The 20,621-nt window shown below is 35.7% G+C and overlaps 4 protein-coding genes across 6 annotated transcripts; all 4 read right to left on the reverse strand.

Annotated features, from left to right (window-relative positions):
* Window positions 1-369: 369 nt before the first annotated feature.
* Window positions 370-3,327, reverse strand: LOC121802988 (mitochondrial pyruvate carrier 4-like). Its single transcript, XM_042202688.1, has 5 exons — window positions 3,126-3,327; window positions 1,859-1,957; window positions 1,581-1,633; window positions 669-742; window positions 370-589 (listed from the first exon to the last, which is right to left on the reverse strand). Exons 1-5 carry the CDS (start codon window positions 3,178-3,180, stop codon window positions 541-543), a joined length of 330 nt encoding a protein of 109 aa, XP_042058622.1. The 5' UTR covers window positions 3,181-3,327; the 3' UTR covers window positions 370-540.
* Window positions 3,328-3,721: 394 nt separating this feature from the next.
* On the reverse strand, window positions 3,722-5,971 carry LOC121803240 (serine/threonine/tyrosine-protein kinase HT1-like). Its single transcript, XM_042202924.1, has 3 exons — window positions 5,271-5,971; window positions 4,202-4,657; window positions 3,722-4,103 (listed from the first exon to the last, which is right to left on the reverse strand). Exons 1-3 carry the CDS (start codon window positions 5,676-5,678, stop codon window positions 3,855-3,857), a joined length of 1,113 nt encoding a protein of 370 aa, XP_042058858.1. The 5' UTR covers window positions 5,679-5,971; the 3' UTR covers window positions 3,722-3,854.
* A 284-nt stretch (window positions 5,972-6,255) lies between these two features.
* On the reverse strand, window positions 6,256-9,634 carry LOC121802617 (ATP-dependent Clp protease proteolytic subunit-related protein 4, chloroplastic-like). Its single transcript, XM_042202294.1, has 5 exons — window positions 9,331-9,634; window positions 7,299-7,425; window positions 7,101-7,178; window positions 6,729-6,842; window positions 6,256-6,623 (listed from the first exon to the last, which is right to left on the reverse strand). The coding sequence occupies exons 2-5, from the start codon at window positions 7,308-7,310 to the stop codon at window positions 6,552-6,554; spliced, it is 276 nt and encodes a 91-aa protein (XP_042058228.1). The 5' UTR covers window positions 7,311-7,425; window positions 9,331-9,634; the 3' UTR covers window positions 6,256-6,551.
* A 216-nt stretch (window positions 9,635-9,850) lies between these two features.
* LOC121802716 (calcium permeable stress-gated cation channel 1-like) lies at window positions 9,851-16,926 on the reverse strand. Of its 3 annotated transcripts, none has more exons than XM_042202402.1 (13): window positions 16,814-16,926; window positions 16,599-16,670; window positions 15,811-16,154; window positions 15,515-15,673; window positions 15,112-15,247; window positions 14,537-14,638; window positions 13,327-13,443; window positions 13,155-13,235; window positions 12,190-12,530; window positions 11,314-11,559; window positions 10,665-10,989; window positions 10,351-10,584; window positions 9,851-10,247 (listed from the first exon to the last, which is right to left on the reverse strand). In XM_042202402.1, the coding sequence occupies exons 3-13, from the start codon at window positions 16,122-16,124 to the stop codon at window positions 9,978-9,980; spliced, it is 2,325 nt and encodes a 774-aa protein (XP_042058336.1). In that variant the 5' UTR covers window positions 16,125-16,154; window positions 16,599-16,670; window positions 16,814-16,926; the 3' UTR covers window positions 9,851-9,977. The 3 variants fall into 3 exon arrangements, with proteins under 3 accessions (XP_042058336.1, XP_042058335.1, XP_042058337.1); XM_042202401.1 differs by having other exon boundaries at window positions 16,772-16,913; XM_042202403.1 differs by having other exon boundaries at window positions 15,811-16,157; window positions 16,772-16,913.
* Window positions 16,927-20,621: the final 3,695 nt, after the last annotated feature.

The following is a 20,621-nucleotide window of genomic DNA, read 5'->3' on the forward strand; positions in this document are numbered from 1 at the left end:
CTCATTAAGTGATTTTACTTTCAAATAATTAAATATTAGTCGTAATTGAACGTTACATATTACGATAAAATAATGAAATTATTGTCATACTATTATGAATACAATTTGTTAAATAAATGTCATACATAGTTCACGATTTTGCATATGAATTAAAATTTATGCGTCCAAATACTTGAATTTTCAATTGCTATATTAGAATTGGATGAAATTTAATGCATTTAGGAACAATCACCCGAAAAGAAAATAATCAATGTTTTAAACATAAATCTAAGAACGTGCTTGTTTGTGCTGGAAGTAAGGTTAATAACAAACAAATCAAGCTAGACCATGACAATATTCAGCTTGTAAAGATCGCACTCCTGATCAAAATCAAGAAACTAATTATTCGTTTATTTTCCCTCGATCATCCAAAAGTATATAGGGATTCAAGATCAAAGGCGATGGACAGCACAAACAGATAGCAAAATGATAGACCCAGCCATTGGTACCGTACACGTTCACAGCTCGATTCTATTAACTTACAAAACACAATTTTCATCATCATTCCTTCGTCACAACAGCAGCTTCCTCCTTGTTAAAATAATCATGCCTGTGAAGCATGGAGAGGGTAATGAATAATCTGGATCTACCGAAAATCACATTAGCAAACAAACACATAAATGACTTACTGAATTTTTCGGCTAAGCTGGTAAATGCCTGTGCCAGCCATTACAATGTTTACGCTGAAGAGATTCCAGTTCTTCTGCAGCCCCACCATCATCACATATACAAAATACAGCATAGAAAGTTGTTACATGGTTTGGTTTACATGAAATCAATATTCAAATAACCTAATACAGGGAATCAAGAGGGTGCTCAGCTCAGGTTTATTATTGAGAGCTTGTAAGTTAAGGAGGAAATTGTGAGTTAGTGACAGAAAATCCTAATTAGAGAGAAACCTGAATATAAATGAAATCAGAAGGGTATCAGGGTATGTGTTGGAAATAATGAACCATAGTAGAGTTAATTTTGTAAACTGATTATTGCTCATATGATTATGAAAAATAAGCTGAGATTTGAGGAACTTACTTTTGGGATACCTTAGCAACTGTTGGAGCTTATTTTCCCATCGTATAAGCTATTTTAAGAGATTATATTGCCAAATATTTCTTAAGACTAATAGCTCTTAAACAACTCATAAAAAATTTTAAGGAGCTTATAAGCCAAGCCATACACCCTCTACATAGAAATCAACGTAAAAAGCACTTCAACAAGTGAGTTTTGTGTGCATAATTCAGGCGAGAAGATTTGGAAAGAAAAAGTGAACAGAAGGAAAAATCTCATGGCTTTTCTTCACTAGAGATGTGCGGCATGTGCCCAAACTGCTTAGCTAATTCAAAACTAGGATTAGAAAGATTAAATGAGGATCAGATATGAACTTTGAAATATAACAACTGCAGTCCTAATAAATCATTCAGGGAAAAACGGACAATAAAACACATGGTAACTCATCGACAACATTCACTCTGGCAAATCAAAAGATATATGTAAAGCATCTAATAAGGCATAAGCAGCTATGTATCATAAACAATTGAACTCACAGGAGTAATAACAGTGCTATAGCGTGACCAAATAACTCCAGTTGCTGTAACAGCTGAAAATGGCAAAGAGAGTGAAACAAATCAGTACCATGAATGCCTACAAGAGATCTTCCATTACACTGCTGAAATAAATTGGAAAAAGACAAACTTAAGTAATCAGAAAAGAAGACCAAATTAACATAGATGCTATTTCTATTTCAAGTTTTTGTGACCCACAAAAGATAGGATGAAGTGAGCTGAAAATTTTGAGAGCACAAATGTTCATTAATAAAACTCACCTATCTGTTGGGGATATGAAACTTTCTCAGGGGGTTTTGTTGAATCAGCTAGATTAGCAATGCTAATTCCCCATTTGAAGGTTGGTGCCCAGAAATGAACTATACATACGAAGCACAACATATCATTCTAGATAAGTATATCTTTTATGATTATAATTCAAGCATAAATGATAATTCGTACAAAAAGTTGTGATCATTTCACATATATGGTTATATGAACCTAATAGGAAGGTATTAACTAATTTTTTATGCAAAATCAAATCCAATAGCTTACAAATCTCAAAGTAAACTTGTCCTTGCTATATAGTAGTATCATGTCTGTTAATATTTTGGAAACTATGTAGTATGTCTTAGACCTATTAGTTAATTCTTCACCCTCGAGCAAGAAGATACGCCATGTCCTAATTGCATCATTTTTTCATTTCATTAGGCATATCCACATCGGAAAAATCTAACACAAGCCAACAAGGAGCAAGGTAGGACCATAACTGATATAACCCTTAGTTAAGATCATATTTAATACTATAAAACTTCTGCAACATTGATTTAAAATGTGTAAATGTAAAAGTTATACTAGCATCTTTTCATGACAGATAAAATTCGAGTGTTTTTATCCTCATTACTAGCATTTCTCCAACCCTACCTTTTTCAGTGGGATTGAATCAAGCAAAAACTAGAATGATAGAAATTATAAAGGGCATTGGATATCCCAAAGTATCATTCCATCTTAGTAAAAATATCCTATACTCCTATTTTACCTATCTAGGCTAATCCTCGAAAGTAAAGGATAAGCAAATTTTATACTGTTGTAATGTTAATCCGGTATATCAACAACATGGCATCAAGCAAAAGCACATTGAATCAGAGGGAACTTGACTATGATACACAGAACCTTTACTCATTCGTGGATCGTGCATCCCATTTTGAAATTAACTTGATTTTGTGAAGAGGTCATCCATAACCCTAGAATTACCCACCCCGCCCAACCTCAACCATTCCTTCTCAATTGAATAGCTCTTGACCAATCTTAATACCTTCGCAAAATCAAATTCAATAACAACATAAACAAGCAGAATATCATTTTCGCATTCTACAAGACACAAAAATTCACAATTAAAGCAACAAAAATGCACATTCTAACACCATAAATAAACAATTAAGATGCTAAAAAAATTCAATCTTATGATGGGATAACATTAAACATTTAAAAAGGGATACGAAATTAAATTATAATGCTGCAAAGAAGGAATAGGGTTATATAACTGACTGGTTTTAGGTCCAGCTGGGTGATTCCATAAAGCTTGAAATTTTGAACTCGCCATTGAAATTGTGCGAGAGTATCTTTGTCTGAATTGGAATCGGGAGATTGTTACCTCAAATATAATTATGCGTAATATTATTCCTCAAACAAGTTTTAACCGAAACTAGGAGAATTTTTTATTTCCATCAATATTGTAATTTACCACTGAGTGACTTTTAGATCTATGAAAAATAGTAGTTCTATTTATATTTTGTATAGTCTACCAAAATTAATTTTATTTATAATTATGTAGCTTTTTCACAACTATCTCATTTTCTCTTACTTTACTTGTTTTTGTAATACATTAATAACTGGGTCATAATTTTATTTTGTGTAGTAAGGTCCAATGTAAAGTTTATAGCCCACTATAATATTGCAGCAGTATTAATTAAGCTCTTAGGTAAAGAAAGTGGGTACAAAACCAGAATTTATGGAGCGATCACACTCTCTCTTCTATCAACTGAAACAAGCAAAGCATCAATAAAAAATGATTCATATGTTTCTCCTCCATCACAATTCACAAGTAAGGTAAGTAACACACTACATCATCACTAATAGTAGTAATTAGTAATGTAACATGAAATTATTCATGCCACAAGCTCTTAATTCTCATAAGTTAAACACTAGTGAGGTATATACATATGAGCAATAACAAATGTATGCAACTTAGAATAGCAAAATAGATGGGGAGTGAAGTCAGGCATGTACAGGTACGGATGAGTTCATCGATACGCATCCTTTCAAGCGTTGGATGATGGCGTTTTTGCTAACTAAGCCCGAGTGCAGCGTCAGAGGAAGCCCCTCTTTCGCACATTCGTCATACTTCTCCAATGCCGACACTATCTCACTAAAATCCGGTCTCTTCGACGGGTTGGCTGCCCAGCATCTCTTTATTAGGTGCCCTATTGCTGCCTGGCAACTTGCTGCCAACGGCGGCCTCTCATTCTGCAACAGATCAGAATACATTAGTTTTATCAACTTATACTAAAACTATGCTAGGCTTCATGCGTCTACTAATTTGATCAAAACTCTATATATCCAACCTTCTCAGCCACAGCAAAGGCAGCCTGCACGGGTGTCATCCCCTGGAACGGGAGCAGAGCGGTTGTGAGTTCCCACAGCACAATCCCGAAGCTATATACATCAACCTTGCGCGTGTAAGGCTTCTCCTTGATCATCTCAGGCGCCATCCAGCGGTAAGTCCCCATATTCCCCTTGGCCTCCATGCACTGTGTCTCCAAACACGACGTCCCAAAATCTGCAACCTTCACGCGCATCTCATCATTCAGAAGCAAGTTGTTCGACTTGAGATCTCTATGTATCACTCCCTGTGAGTGGAGATACTCCATCCCTCTTGATATGTCGAGGGCTAGTCTCAGAATCGTCTCGACTGAGAGGGAGTAGGGCTCTTTCTTGTTCAGATACATCCTCAGAGTCCCCTGTGACATGTACTCTGTGATGATGCAGAATACCGGCGGCTTTTTGCACGCAGCAATGAACTGCACAGACGAAGAAAGGGATGAAGATGAGTAAAAGTTATGTATAAAGTAAAAGTTGCTCCATTGAATATGTAGCTTTTCTTTAAATTTAATAAATTAAATTACATATGTACACGGGCTTCACGTAGTTTATAGCTGCCAAAGCTACATTATGCATAGTAAACATAAAATGTATGCAAGATTGCATAAGTACAACATAAGTATGTCACAATGGGTTAACTATCAAGATTTAAGGCCAAAACTTAGATCATACTTCACTGAAATTTTTCGAGCAATATAATGTTAAAAAATCTTAAGCATGCTTCACTTTTTTCTATAAAAAAGTACAATATCCAATATGTATTGCACAATTGAGTTAACTCTCCAGATTTAAGGCCAAACTCATAGATCATAGTTCTGAAATATATTTTGGAGCTAGCAACACAAATGTTTAAAATTATTAAGCGATCTTCACTTTTCACTACACAAATTGTGTATTCCATGAACATTAAAGGCCTAGCTTAGATCATAGTTATGTGAGATATTACAAGCAATAAAAATGCTTCACATTTAAAAATGTAATCAAGCATGCTCCAAATTAGAAAAAGAAATATGTGCAGTGCAGGAGACGAACCTGGACGATGTTAGGATGGTACAGACGGGAAAGAAGAGCAACCTCGCTCTTGAACTGGTGCTCGAGCAGAGCTCGAGTCTCCTCCTTGTGAGTGGGAATCCTCACCATTTTAACTGCCACTGCTCTCTGCTTGTAGATTCCTCTATAGATTCTGCTGTGGGCCCCAGAAGCAAACTTATTGCCTATGAACAACTGGGAGAGATCCGCGGTCCACTCCTCCCGATCCTCGTTGGGCACCTCCCATGTCTCCACATTCTCCGAGTCAAGAATCATCGACCATGATTCCAAGCTGTCGAATCTCTTCCTCTCCATGTTGTCTGATTCGATCCTCGAGGTTGAAGGTATTGATAGAGACCTATTGCTCTTGCTTTTGCGCAGCCGAAATGGATTGAAACACGACGCAGCCATTTCTTCTTCTTAATAGTATTAGTACTGTTACTTTTTGGAGGATTGCTTAAATCTTCTCTTTTTTTCAATGGCTATGATCACAAGATGTGGTTTTCCTTCTGAGTGTGTGCATTGATTTCAAGAAGTGCATGAACTGGTTCAGAAACATGAGGCCGAGAGGGTGATGATGCAGGGAAGGTTTTGTGGTGTTTCATTTATCAATAAGATTGTTTCTTGAAAAAAGATTATCAACACAAGAAGAAGAGAAAAGGGTTGAGATTTATGGTGTGATGATAAGGAGAAATTGAGGGTTGAAGGGATTAGAGAAAATCAGATGAAAAATGCAGAAAGGGAGGAAGTGAGTTGGCTTTGGTGTAAAGATAAAAAGCAGGTTGTTTGGCAGAAGAAGATGAATTCCAAGTGGAGTGAAGATTTCAGGGATGTCCCGTGAATAATTGTTTTTAAAGAAAATCATATGGTGCCCAGAGTCAAATATATACCATATGAAAAAAAATAATGAAATTTTGTTATCACATTTTAGTTCTCCCATCATTTTCATTTCTATGGTGCCAGAGTAAAAATATATAAAAATATCACGTTGATAGTATCATAATAACATTATCATGATTAAAATTTAAAGTGAACACAAGAAAAAATAAAAATAGATCGATCGAAATTTTATTAATAAAAAAGGTTATCCGTGTTACACTATTTTTTTAAAACGTAGACAATCTGAGATTTAGATCCGGTAAGAAGTACGTGGCTTTGATTGTCTCACGAATCCGAATGGTCTGGCACCCACCCCAGCTACCCCTGTTTTGTTTGCCCTAAAATCCGAATGGTCTGGCATCCCAGAAATCGGTATCCTGCTACTCTGGCCCGATCAAAAACACTTCAAATAAGTTGAGCTTTCTTAAGATCTGACAGAACTCCTCTGTCTTCATTACTCCTCTCATTGTACAGAACCTTCAAATTGCAAGCAATAGTGTTGTTACCACATAACTATGAAATTTTAAATAATAATGCTACTGCATAACTCATTTAGGGCAAAGTGAATGGAATGTGTGTTACCTTATCGATGATTCCATATTCAACAGCCTCAATAGGACTAAAATATTTTGGACGCCTTATGTCTTCTTCAATCTCCTCAGGTGATTTTCCAACGTGTTTCGCATAGAGTTTGACCTTTCAAATCAAATATGCACTTCTCAATTATATACAGTCATTTTACAGTAGGCGTGTAAACTTGACAAATAAAACATGCAGTTCTTAATCCCCAGAATGTGTTGTTGAAGCAATGGATCGAGTCATATTGATGGACACATAAAACTTGACACAGATAAGAGATGAGGATTACAAACAAGCAGCATTGCAGAATTCTCTTTAAATTTTTTCAATGATATTTCTGGGGTATAAATGAGGGAAGCTATCTGTTAAATTTACCAACTCAGCCTTCACATTTCTAACTTCTTTCCTCATAAGCTCTACATCTGTTGCTTGACCCTGAAACCTGGCAATTGGCTGAAAAGTAAATTTGTAATCAATATACGAACACAAAGTACAAATAAACTAAAGGGAAACAATCTATTCGTGTGAGACGATCAAAGTGAAATGCAAAGCCATGTATAGCTTAAAGTAAACCTGCTTGATCATTATTGTTGATGAGGGTAAGGCAGATCGATTCCCCTTTGCACCAGCAGCCAGTAGAAGTGCAGCTTCTCCCCATGCATTGCCGACACATAGCGTAAAAATTGGTGGTTTCACATATCTGTAAGGAATTAAAGGTTAGAATCGCAAATGGAATTATAAAGATATTTGTTTCTTCATTGCTCAAGAACCTCTACAATTTATTAAAGCTAGTTGAAGGAGGAAAAAAAAAGGAGGTTTGACTCCAAGTTTGGACTGGTAAATAAACATAAAGATTTAGTGATTCACAAAAAGCATTTGCCCAGTCTTGCCTCAACTACTGATATTGTTATCACGATGATGTATTATTCCCTGTTACATGATGAAGCCACTATAGTTTCGTTTAGGGTGTTTTTGTTCCTTTTAGTTCAGATAGCGGTCCTAGACTACATCTACAGCCAAGGGAGGGTATAGATGAAAACAAAGGTGACAAAAAAACCTGGAACATCATCTCCAAACTAAGACAAAGAAAACAATTTGGGATGATACATAAAATACCCAAGCCATAAAGTAGAAAAAAAGCCTAAGCCTAACACATGTTTTAAGAAACCTCAACAGGAAAAGCATGTGTTTTAGAGTGAACTATTAATATTTATTCTTGGTTTTGACCATGATCTTAGTTTAGAATATGTTTTTCTTGCGATGCATGGTTCTATATCTAACAATTTAAACTTGAAGACTAAAGTTCTACTATGCCAAGTATCATAGCCCTTGAGGCCGTCTAGTATGATAAATGAATTTATAATATTAAGTAAATTTGACGTATAATAGCAAGCAACAAAAGTAATCTAAATCTAATCAGTCATATGTGTATCTAGAGTATCTTAATTGTCAATTAAACTTCATATAACCTTCATAATCCAGTATCCACACCGTATAATTAAAATGTGAAGTGTGAACTGGTCTTTTGTTTTGCGGTTTTGCCTAGTGCTCCTAGCTCTAACTCAGCATATGCATGGGATAAGCTATAGCCACTGGAAATGATATATCAACAACATAGCAGGCCGAACAAGTTACCTAATGATCTGTGGCAGGGAGCATAGTTAAACAATTAAGCTATCAAATCGTGCCAGAAAAAAAAAGTGTTCTGAACCAGGAAACACAACAGAGTTCATCTTAAAAGTAACGGAATACAAATTCTATGATGATTCCTACTACATGTTTACATTTAATAACTACCTTATTGCAGACCAGAAAAATTAGCAGACACTTCCAAAACGAGATTCAATAGCCACGATCACAGTTTTGGTCTGCCTATAGATAATGACCATGGTTAAAGAGTTGTAAAGTTTAGTCCTTCAGTTATTTTATCTTTTATTAGTTCAGTTCCCCTTTCCCTCGGACAAAATCCTTCGCATTTCTCATTTGCATATAAGTTTAACCCATATTATAGTAGTAGACTCTTAAATTTGATCAAGACATCGATCTCCTTTTATCTCCTATTCAAGCCAACACTTTTCTTGACCCAGGTCCAGCACGGAGTGGATTAGAACTAGTTCTAAAAAAAATGAGAAACTTGAACGTATTTCCTGTTCTAGACTTCTAGTAGTAACCAGAAAAAGGGAACAGTTCACAGAAGATGAGCCTTTGAATAGTGATGGTCATCAGATAATTAAATACTAGTATTACTCCGTATGAAGTAAAAAAGCTAACAGATGTTACAGTGATACCTATAAGGCATTGCCAGCTGATACAATTCAACAAAATATGTTGGCAGAACCAGATAGTTTTATATGAATATCAAGATCATGAATAAGCGAAAAAAAGTTTGACTATCAAGCTTGATATGCAGGATAAGAAACAATTTAAACTCCACGATATATTTTAAAATAGAATGTGTCAGTGATGACGAAGAGAAATTAATTCCAATTAAAGCAGAAATGCATAGGTCGAATACAATTGAGGCGACATTAGATTATAGTGTGCATAATGCAGACCGAGTTATCTCAAGATATCCACAATTGAAGAAAATTTAGGGATAAAATACCACAGTAACAACGCCACGTTTCACTCGAGAGGTCGAATTAGACGAGTTATCAATAAGGGAAGCGGGTCGGATCCTAAGACCGGAAAAGTCGCCGGAGACGCTGCCTCCGACGAATGGAGAAAGAAAAGTGGTGGGCGGAGATGGCCTCTGGAAAGACGGTGGAGGTTGAGGAGGCGAGGGTAAACTTAGGGTGGTGTTTAGTCTCATCCGGGTAGTCGGAAACAGAATGGAAGCCATTGCAGCAGCAGCAGCAGGTGGTCAGGTGAGACTGTAATTTGTTTGAGTGAAAATGAACAATTGATAACTTTACTTAGTGTTGGACCTTCGTCAACACATTTTCGTGGATTATAAATTAGAAGTTGATGTTTAATTAATTCATTTGTTTATTTGATTTTTGTTATAAAATATTTATGTAATAATTCCTTATTTTGGTGCATCTCTGCATTGCTTTTTATTCTGCTCTATCAATTAGAATCTGGGTTTATTTTTCACTAAAAACATCGTTGTCAATAAAAATGAATTATTTGAATGGTTTGAATATTGAGCTGAACCTACGTCTCACTTTGTATACAACACCAAAATTTATCATTCAATTTACAACTTTACGCAATCACAATATAAACAGGGAGGAGGGGGGAAACACAGTCTCATCGTTGAGAGCCTGCATTTTCAGCAACAGACTCTGGAAGTGAGGGTGAGGATCCACCGCTATATTTACTCGGAGCAGGTGTATTTCTTCGTGATCGCGTTGTCGCTACAAGCAAACTCTCTTGTATTTTCTCATCAATATCTTCTACTCCATCTTCTTCCTCATCTTCATTTTTAAACACCGGATGTATATAGGCGCTCTGGAGGTAGCTCTTCAGATCCAGGTTCGGCTCTCTTGCACGTTCCAGCGTGTCTTTCATCATCGCTTCCTGGAAACCAAAACGAAATATGTAAATTGGCCGAGGCTCAGATTCAGTAGAAACTACAGTGTTAGCAAAGATTTTAATGAATAACATGAGAATTTGTAGCAACCTGCAAAGGATATCTAACAAATGCAGGTTCATAACGGCCTTTGCAGAACAAATGGAACCAAATGGTCATCACTACAAGAGCGATGAGGAATGGAGCGAACTGGGGATTCCCTTTGGTGCTCATTAATCCTATAAGCATAATCTGAGATAACACCAATGAATAGATTATACGGGCGTGGACATCCGGCCAAAACGACGCAGCACTTTCGTATTTTTGGTTGTATACGTTTATGATCTGTTCGAGAAAAAGATACATACATCATCAGTTCTACTAAAAAAAATGAAAGAATTACAGGTAAAGTATTATAAGCATACCTGATGTCGAAATATGAGATAAGCGAAGACAAAGAAAACCAATATAAAAGGAAGGAAAATTGGGGTGACCACGGCATAGACAAGACCCAAAAGAAAATATAACTGTAACCGAGGTTCAGCCATATGAAATGCGATGCTTCCCGGATCCATTGCCTCTTCTCTATCCTTTTCAGTCTTCACCAGGAGGAAATTTTTGAGGTGGAACATTATCAGGGGTGTCAGTCTGAGGATTTCTCCGGCAATACCGGCCCATCCATCCACCATTATGTAAGTAATGAAAAATGTTGCTTTCATAGGGATCGCCACACCAATTATTCTAGTTATGCTGCAATAAGTAACCACAGATTAGTAGAGGAATGGAGCACATTCATAGAATAAAAAAATATTCACTAATTATCAGAAAGTTATTTGACTGTTTGCAGATAGTTATCATCAATATCAATCCAACATTATAAATTTATTGTTGGAAGTATAGAGACATTAAACTCACCATTAAATGTTTGATAAAACAGACCCCTTATATATACAAAGAATGATCTCATAATAAACAGTCGTGGCACGATATTAAAATTGGTGAAGTAAGGAATTGAGAGTAGTTTCATCATCTCACATTTGAATAGAAAACTGTGTGTATACTAGAGTAACTTACTCATTTGCCGACTCGTGGATAAAAGTATCAAGTTGCTCAAATGCAGTTCCAGCTATTACACTCACGAGGAAGACGTTGATGAAGTTGAAGATATAATATCGGAAGGCAGAGCTCCTCTCCAGAGCTGATATTGACAGCAAACCCTCCAATTTGGCGATCATAATCAGTATTGTTGGTAGAACTAGGAGGAAAATCTTTAAAGCAATACCAGGTAAAACTCCTTGTATTAGAGACTTGATAAAGTGTCTGCATGATTAAGAAAATTAATTATGAGTGTAAGATGGTTAAAAAATCAGTGAAACTACAAACTGTGGCTCAAATTGATAGTTGTGGACAAATCATAGGAGAAGGTGCTCATGTTGGCAAATCCAAGTAATCTTTGAAAGTAAGAAATTATGACAAAAGAACTATCTGATTTACACGGAGAATGCACGGCCATTTTATACTCACAAAGCCAAGTCATCTGTGAAGTTCAGAGACAAAGGGCAATGAGTCTGATTCTCCTTGAAGTGGAAATTTCACGAGACAGAGAGATGGCAGCTTTTTCTATCATTTTTCACAAACCATAGAATACCATTTCCATAAAAACTGACCAAAATCAAAGTGGCTTTTCCTTGAGTCTATATTTAAATGCAGAGCAACTCACTTCTAAACCAACTATTGGGCACGACAAGAACTCCCAGTTGATAAGTTACAACATGTGACCACAAAATAAAATTAGAAAAAAAAAATCAATAATCAGGGGAAATTAGTTATAGGGAAGTAACATTTGACATGATAAATAAAGTTTATCAAAGTCACATGATAACTGGATATTGTAAGACTTCAATATCAAAATCAGATAATGGCATGTATAGTTCATGAAGTCATACTCACGTTTCAATTATCGACTTGAGAAATGGTGCTCTTCTTTCGATACCCTCTATATTTGCAAGAGATTGAACAAAAGTCACAGGGATCATGAAGAAGAATGTAAGGAAGAAGAAAGCAACATTGACGATAAGCTTCCTAATAGTCAGTGAAACATAGGGGATAGCAAGATTATTCCAGTAGACATCACGTGGTTCCGAAGCCCAATCCGTTAACCACAGAGTTGGATTTCTGGATTGTTGTGTTTGAGCACAAACAGCGGCACCCCATCTAGTTTTAAAGGAAACAAATGCCGCTGGCATGATGCTCTTAGGATCAGTTTTTACCCTCTTCCGCTCTTCCGCTATCTGCATTTGCGTGCCAAGGTTTCAATCCTTTGGTGATGCATAGATTATTAATCCATAAATATAGCTAAAGGAAGATAACGGAACATCTTTGTACATTGCAGAAAAAAACTAAACAAATTGCAAATTTGCAATGAACATGCTAGGTACTTTATGGTTTAGTTTTCATTTTTCACATATTTGTTCTCCCAATAAAAAATCAAACATTACAGGAAACCCCAACATAATAATATATTTCCCCCAGAAACATTTTTTTCCTCGAAATAATTACAATTGCAAGAACAACAATTGCATTAATACTTAATTGAAATCAGATAAAACCGTTCACTAAATATGATTTACTTATCAAAAGTCACTTTATCTAAGTAGGGGCTTCTAAATATCTTAGTTACAAAATCAGGAGGCATTTTTTCAAAAAATTTCATTACATACATTATTTTATAGTATTACCTAAACACAGTTACATTTTTTACTAGAAGTTTCATGTGTATATATGATCTAAAAACAGTTACATTTCATGCGGTCACAAGTTTTTTTTTGCAAGTTTGAATGCGGTGACCATTTCCAAATTTTAAACAAAAAGTTCCAACACATTACACACACATAAATATGTGGATGTCTCCTTACTTCAGTCGATACCCTGTCAATTTCAGCTATCTGATGATCAATGGCATCAACTTTTTCTCCCCAAAGACCAAGAAAGCCAGTCTGCAAAGTTAAGAAGGAAGTTAACAGTAACACTCTGCAAATTTTAGAAAGAAGCTAAGGAAACAGAACACTTACTGTATAGATAAAGTACCTTAGTCATTGGCCTTGTTTGCTTTCTTGCGAATTTTAACTGGTAATAGTCAAGCCAATTTTTCTTACTTTTTTTCTCCTTTACCAGTTTTGCAAGTTTATTGGCATTGATTACAACCTGCAAAAATATCCTGATATAAGGGGAAAATGCAAACAATTTTGCAGCAAATCCTAATTCCCAGTGGAAATACTAGAAGTAACATATGGGTGCAAGACACAGCATGAAAATAAGTATGCAGACTTAAGGAAACAGTATTATGAGATCAATTTGTGCAATAAACATACTTTCATACACTTGATGCATTATTTAGTAATGTGTTATTTGAAGAGTATTATATACTTGTAAGTAAATTGAATACTTGGGGTATTCTACAAGATTTTGAAATATTTAAAACAGCCAGTAAAATAATGGACCATATATAAGAAGTTTAAAGTTTTCAACAACAATTTAGAAAAAAAACTTACAATATCCCAAACAATGTTATCAAATAGCGGATATGGCGGCGCCATGGCGCTATGGCATGGCGTTCGGTGGTGGAAACGCCATAGCACCATGTCGCTGCCATAGCACCTCCATATCCGACATTTGACAACATTGCGTGTGTACTGCATTTAGGAATAGGGCATTATGCAAGAAACATGGTTGTTAGAGTGGTATATTATGCTTTATTAATTGTTTAAAGTGTTTTAGATCTTATATTTTTAATATTTTTAATTTTTGAATTATATATAAATATATAAGTATTATTTTATTTATTTAATTTTTGACCGCCATATCCGCCATACTAATACGCCATATCCCTGTGGCGGTTTTTAGGCAAACCGCCATAAGCCGCCATTCGAGATTGATAACATTGATCCCAAAATAAGATAAGAGCTTAAAATATTTTTCTTTTACTAAGAGCCCAACCTTTTTTCTCAGGTTAAAACCTTATCCTGGGTTTTAGTCATTGTTTATTACATTTAGCAATTACCACCAACTAATAAGCCAAATTAGTCGAGCACTCCAGAAACTTAATTTTTAAACAGACCTATCTAACACCTTACAAGCTCTTTAAAATAGACCTAGCTGAACAACCCTCTTCAAAAGCCTGGGCAATATGCTTTTAAGAGCAATATGAATAACCCACTGTATGAGTCCTGAAAGAAAATCTGGTGGTTGAGTAAATTTATTTATATCGACAAAGATGCAAAAAGTAGCATGAAGAAACCTGATGAGTTTGATAATGATCTGGTTGGTTGACCAAGAAAAAATGCTCCACTGCTTCACTCACTGATTCATCTTGATCTGGTGGCACATTTCTGACAAGAACCTGAGAAGATTTAACATAACATCATTCCAGTTTATTACAAAAAGGTGGAAAGGAGAGTTTTCAGTGGCATTAATTTGAAGATATCCTCACACGTGAATCTGAAAGAGTCAACTAAATAACTACATAAAGCTGAGAATGGGGACATGTTTTACAAGCAAAGATTACTATGAAATAGGACTATCTGTGTTGGAGAGAAGATTACTGGAAAATAGCATTTCCAATTCTGCACGTACTCGGATTGAAGCTACCCAAAGTCAGATACGTTTTTATTTGTCATTGTTGCAGGCTTATGCCTTATATGGTTTATAGTATCGTGTAGTTCCATGAGAGTATGTCTTTAAAATAGACACAACAAAATCTCAGAAAATACAAGCCAAACTTTCCTGATAATAATTATGCATTCCCCTGTTCCTAAAAACACTCTAATTCAAACCTAGTTTCAGAATACATAAATATCTAAAGTTGCATCTTACAGTGAACTGATCAGGACGGCGCCTTTGAGAAGCAAGAAAGTGTAAACGCATTTCCGCAACTTTTGCATATTCATTCCGTAAACTAAAGCAAGTCCAGAAAGTGAATGCATAGGCCATCACTATATGAGTCCAAAACCTGTAAATTACAGACATCAGTCAAATGCCAAACAACTTTAAGAAACTCAGAAATGCCTAATTGCAAATAGAGAGAACTAAACAAAATATTAAAAAACTAAGAACACAATTCCTTAATTTGGTCCAAAATGACTAATGATTTAAGGAATAGTATGCATACGCAAATAGCCCAAACAAATAATAGAGGGTCATGATGGAACACCTGAAATCCTAATCGAAATTGCAGAAAAGGCAGAATTATACGACTAGAAATCGACAGCCAACTAACCTTGGTGATCCATATGGAACATTAGAAATAGAAAGTTTGTCAATGTTACTGTACTGTAGCTTCTCACTTGCTCCAGCATTTGCCAGAGTGTTGTTTGTCCAGTTAACTGGCACTAGGATGGCCCATGAAAGTAAAGCAACAGGTACAAAAATCTTAAGTCTGCACAACCAATGTAGAAGATTAGCAAGCAGCACAGAGATGAACCCCCATATATTCACTATAAATTGATTGAACTTTTGACTTAGCTAAGTGCAGTGTATCAAGTTGAAGAAATAGTATTAGATAAGTGAGCATACCCCAGCAAGTATATCCGCAAATAGACGGCTGAGTCTAGCCCTGCATGATCAATAAGCTCCGGTTCTGGCATTCTTAGTGCATCTGGCACCCAATTCAGAAACCTAATGTATGATCTCCAGTCCAAATTTACAAATTTGGTCACAAAGGAGCCTTGCTCCATAGGACAGCTTCTCAGACCCAAGAGATACCATTTTGGGAAATATACCCGGTCATTAATTGGCTGAAGGCGTAGGATAGCAAACGCAACTAGGAAAGCCACAGCAAAGAGAATGTTCAATCCAGCTGCAACTCCTATATCCGCAAACGTAGCCATCTTTTAACCTCTACACCACTATTCAACCTCCTGCTAGAACCAAGAAGTTGTGAGAGAACGCAGATGGGTAAATCACAATTTACACATTACGATCCAAGTAGTGAATTCATAAATAAGAAATCAACCAACACCACTTTTCTTACAACAGACAGTGAATAAATCATGAAAAGCACAGAAACACACAGATCTGTAGTATTTGGTACATTTCAAGCATTTTTCTGTCACTATCAGAAGCTATTTTTCTTAAACCCGTAACGTTATACAAACCTTTTACATAATCAACACAGCAAGCCTTCAGAAACGACCAAAAAGAGAATTGAAAGAGAGTAATTCTTTTCTAAGATTTTATCAATCATTTTTGCCATTGCGTCTACTAATAAACAGTTTCAACCGAATACTACAAATACTACCCAGCCAAATCCCCAATAATAACTACTCCGCATGACTGCAGAAAAATCAGCAGTAAACACATACCAATGGGAAAACTGATGCTTCGCTCCAATCAACTTGCAAATCCAAAATTTAAAGCATAATAATCACTTGAATCTGTAACAAATACAGAATATATGAAGAGTCAATGAAGATATATACGTTGCAAAGTTAATTCAAAATTGAAGCAACTCTCTGTCACATAGATCAAACCATACACATGAACACACAGGAAGAGAGTGGTAGAGAGAGATGGAGACCAGCAAAACTGAGATTTTCTCGAAGATTCTGCCTCAATAGAAGAAACAAAATTTCGGCAACTTCTTTTTCCTCAGAATATTAATGAACTCGTTAATGTCAGCGATTTGCTTTGTAGGCACTTTTGTAGACTTGGAAAGCGAAGAGCATTAAATAAAATTATATTTATACGTGGCATCAATTTAATTACAGTTTATTATATAGTCCACAACTGGTCCACTCATTTCGTTTTGCTAATAGCGAAAGAAATGTTTAGTCATATATTTCATAATTTTCAATGGAACCATAGTACTTATGAAAAGAACATAAGAGATCATCTAAAAAATAAACTATTGTTTAATTGCTTATTTTGAGGAATTAAAATGATTTTATTTTATAGTGACGTAATCACATTTAAAACTTTACATAAACTAAAGATGAGACCAATAATTTCTATATTTACAGTCTATCTCGTTGCAAAATGCAAAGTGATCTGTACATGAAATGTCGGTACCTGTAGGACCCACGTGAATACTTAGATACTCTAACGGCTCCTTTTTTAAAATTTTTAGAATACATGGCTCACGCACTTTTTTGGTGCGTGCAAAATATGCTAGTGAGTACTTTGGACAAAGACAAAAACACATTCATGATTATCTATATTAATAATACTCCAGGTATATATAATTTTGAAACAAGGCAAAAGAAAACCAATTGAAAATATGAATTCATTAATAGCATTCAATATGAAAGGGCCAATTTTTGTTATTTTGGTACGTCCCACAAATGACAATTTCTATTTTAAAATTTTTTCTCTCTAATGGGATGTATTATATTATTCTCCATTGACAATATTTCAATTACTTTTTTTCTATTCTCTCTTACTTATTGCATATTAAAATTCATGTTATTTCAACTGTGATATATTTTTATGGGACAAATAGAGTATCAATGTACCAAAGTAGTCTCGCCATAACACATAAAATGGAAAAAAGTATGGAAATAGTGAAAGAGTATCTCAAGCATGATTATGTTTTTGTCCAAGAATCTCTAGTAATTTATTTTTATGAGCATTTTCTAAGTTAATTATAGACTAAGTAACTAAGAATTAAATATAACAAGGTTGATCAAGCTCCACTACAATCATTTTTATCACGAACCAAAATTTCAAAATCATTCTGGCTAGAAGCAATTGCCACCTCCGTCTACCTTATTAACCGTCTTCCAACCAAAATACTTGACTTCAAAACCTCACTTGAAATCCTATCCACTCAAACCACCATACCATCATTACTTACCCTCGAACCCAAAGTCTTTAGATTAGATGTACCGTGTTTGTCCATTTCCCAAAACAAGAACACTCCAAATTCTCACCATGTGCTATTAAATATATCTTCCTAGGATATGGGAAAACCCATAAGGCTACAGATGTTATGACCCTAAAAACCGAACCCTTTATACCACTAGGAATTGTGATTTCGTCGAAGGAGAATACTTTTATAGCCAATCCGGAAGTCAGGGGAGGCTCAATTGAAGAATCCAGAAGGTGACTTACCTGATTGGCTACCCACTATCACATTAAACCACAGTTCAGTCCAGGGGGAGAATAACCATAGGGGAGAAGCTTGTCGGGATAGGGAAAACTGTCAACCAAATACAGGTTCTGTTACTGACGTTGGTCCACCCGAGGTAGTTAGCGGTACCGCCGAGACACCGGAACCCTAGTATACAGAACGAGGCCCTAAGTGACACTCCAGGATTGCCAGACCCACTCTCGGATCATGAGGTAACACTTTCTTATTGTAATAATGTTCCTCAAGATAGTTCAAATGTTATGAATAACGTGAGACAGGAGGATGAGACATTACAGCCGAGTGGATAGGAAGAAATTAATAGGGAAAGAGAAGTTGATGGAGATACAAGGCAATATAAATTGCCCTCAAGGAGTACACGGGGCATACCACCAAGAAAATACTCCACAGACTGGAAAGAGGAGAAAATCAGATACTCGATTGCCAACATGGCCCTAGAACAACTCACAGAGATGGCTCGGGCATTCGATACGACACTTTATGAGAAAGAAGAAATACCCCAGTTAGTCCATAAAGCAATGAGACACAAACATTGGAGAGCAGCCATGAAGAAGGGGATGGATGCGCTGATCCACAATCAAACCTGGGAAAAATGTATTTTGCCGGAAGAAAAGAAACCCATGGGATGTCGTTGGATATTTACTATCAAGAGGCGAGCGGGTGGTTCAATCGAGAGATACAAGGCAAGGTTGGTAGGTAAAGGATATACTCAAGTGTATGGAGTTGACTATGGAGAGACATTCTCTCCAGTAGAAAAACTAAACACAGTCCGAACTCTACTGTCTGTAACCGCGAGTAGAGATTGAGTGGTGTATGGGACTAAGGCTGGCAAATCGTGCAGATTGGGTCGCTAGAGGGTCAACCCAATATCGATCCAACCCAATAAGGTCAAACCCAACCCAACCTGAAATCATCGTGTTCTTATCGGGTCCTAACCCAACAGAGTCGTGTTTGATTCGTGCGGATTTCGTGTCAGATTCGTGCGGATTTCGTGTCATCCAAAAAAATATCGGTCCTCTTTTAATGATAGTAAGTTACTATACAATATAGTTTGACGCTACATGATAACGACCGAAACATGATATTATATAATTAAAATTTGATATTACACGGTAAAATAAGATATTACAAAATTAAAATAATTAATTTAAATAATTTTTAAACCCAAATAATAAAATTAAAGTATATTTTAAAGTATATTAAAATTAAATCTAAACAATAAAGTTAAAATAATTAAAATAATTATTTTTAATAAAATTTTAGTATGCAATAATATTTTTTTATTATGAAAAATAAATAATACTCCCTTCGTATTAAAAAAATAGAAACATTTGAAATGACATGGGTTTTAATGCACAATTGGTAAAGTAAGTGAGAAAAATTGGTAAAGTAAGACAGAGGAAAAGAAAAATGAGTAAAGTAAAAGAGAGAGAGAGAAAAAGTAGTGAAATAGAGTTAGTGTATTATGGGGTCAATGTCCTAAAATAGAAAGATTCTAAGGTTTCTATTTTTAAGGAACGACCCAAAATGGAAATAGTTGTTGTTTTTAAAAAACGGAGGGAGTAATAGTACTAATCACATTTTTACTAATAAAATTAAAGTATAATATTTTTTAATTAATAAAAACAATTAAAATTAAAGTTTAATGTATTATTTTAATTAGTAAAAATAATCAAAATAATAATTTTTTTCTTAACGGATAACCCAACCCAACCCAAAATTTTTGGGTTCTTATTGAGTCGACCCTATAACGACCCAGATCCTAAACGTGCGTGTTCGTGTCGGGTTAACTTCGTGCAGATTCGTGTCGGATTATCGTGTCAGATCAAAAATTGTCAGCACTATGTTGGACATAGTTTAGAGAGATAGATAGTAGAGAGAATAGGATGCCAAAGCCAGGCCAGTCTTTCGGTCAGTCCGTGAGATAGCAACATAGTACTCTGTTGAGTCACTTCATCCACGTAGTACAGCCCGCGTCGTTCAGTGCCACGCCCAACTGTCATGCCCGTCTGGGTATCCTGTAATAGACAAAAGTGAGGTTGCATCAGCAATTTACAATTAAGTTCTCGAGTAGCATGACTCACTGAAAGTAATTTATAGGATAAAAATGGGACATATAGGCAGTTTGACAGTCGAAGTGTCGAAGAAATATTAATGGTGCCCGATCCCTGAACATGTGCTAGTTCCCCATTGGCAGTTTGGACAAAGGATTTCTTGGATTTTGAAATACTTAAAAATA

This window comes from Salvia splendens, chromosome 5 (genome assembly GCF_004379255.2).
Source record: "Salvia splendens isolate huo1 chromosome 5, SspV2, whole genome shotgun sequence".
Taxonomy (NCBI): Eukaryota; Viridiplantae; Streptophyta; class Magnoliopsida; order Lamiales; family Lamiaceae; genus Salvia; species Salvia splendens.

Bases quoted from the DNA above. Each gene is read 5' to 3' on its own strand.
- LOC121802988 (XM_042202688.1), bottom strand. From the start codon at position 3,180: ATGGCGAGTTCAAAATTTCAAGCTTTATGGAATCACCCAGCTGGACCT. The intron at 1,958-3,125 runs GTCAGTTATATA...TCGTATGTATAG, and splicing joins CCCAGCTGGACCTAAAACCA to TTCATTTCTGGGCACCAACC. The intron at 590-668 runs GTAAGTCATTTA...CATGCTTCACAG, and splicing joins CAGCTTAGCCGAAAAATTCA to GCATGATTATTTTAACAAGG.
- LOC121803240 (XM_042202924.1), bottom strand. From the start codon at position 5,678: ATGGCTGCGTCGTGTTTCAATCCATTTCGGCTGCGCAAAAGCAAGAGC. The intron at 4,658-5,270 runs GTTCGTCTCCTG...TCGTCTGTGCAG, and splicing joins ACCATCCTAACATCGTCCAG to TTCATTGCTGCGTGCAAAAA. The intron at 4,104-4,201 runs GTTGGATATATA...GATCTGTTGCAG, and splicing joins CCTTTGCTGTGGCTGAGAAG to AATGAGAGGCCGCCGTTGGC.
- LOC121802617 (XM_042202294.1), bottom strand. The intron at 6,843-7,100 runs GTAAATTTAACA...TTGATTTGAAAG, and splicing joins GAAATGTGAAGGCTGAGTTG to GTCAAACTCTATGCGAAACA. The intron at 6,624-6,728 runs GTAACACACATT...TGCAATTTGAAG, and splicing joins AATATGGAATCATCGATAAG to GTTCTGTACAATGAGAGGAG.
- LOC121802716 (XM_042202402.1), bottom strand. From the start codon at position 16,124: ATGGCTACGTTTGCGGATATAGGAGTTGCAGCTGGATTGAACATTCTC. The intron at 14,639-15,111 runs GTAAGATGCAAC...AAATCTTCTCAG, and splicing joins GCCGTCCTGATCAGTTCACT to GTTCTTGTCAGAAATGTGCC. The intron at 12,531-13,154 runs GTAAGGAGACAT...ACGCAAATGCAG, and splicing joins TTGACAGGGTATCGACTGAA to ATAGCGGAAGAGCGGAAGAG.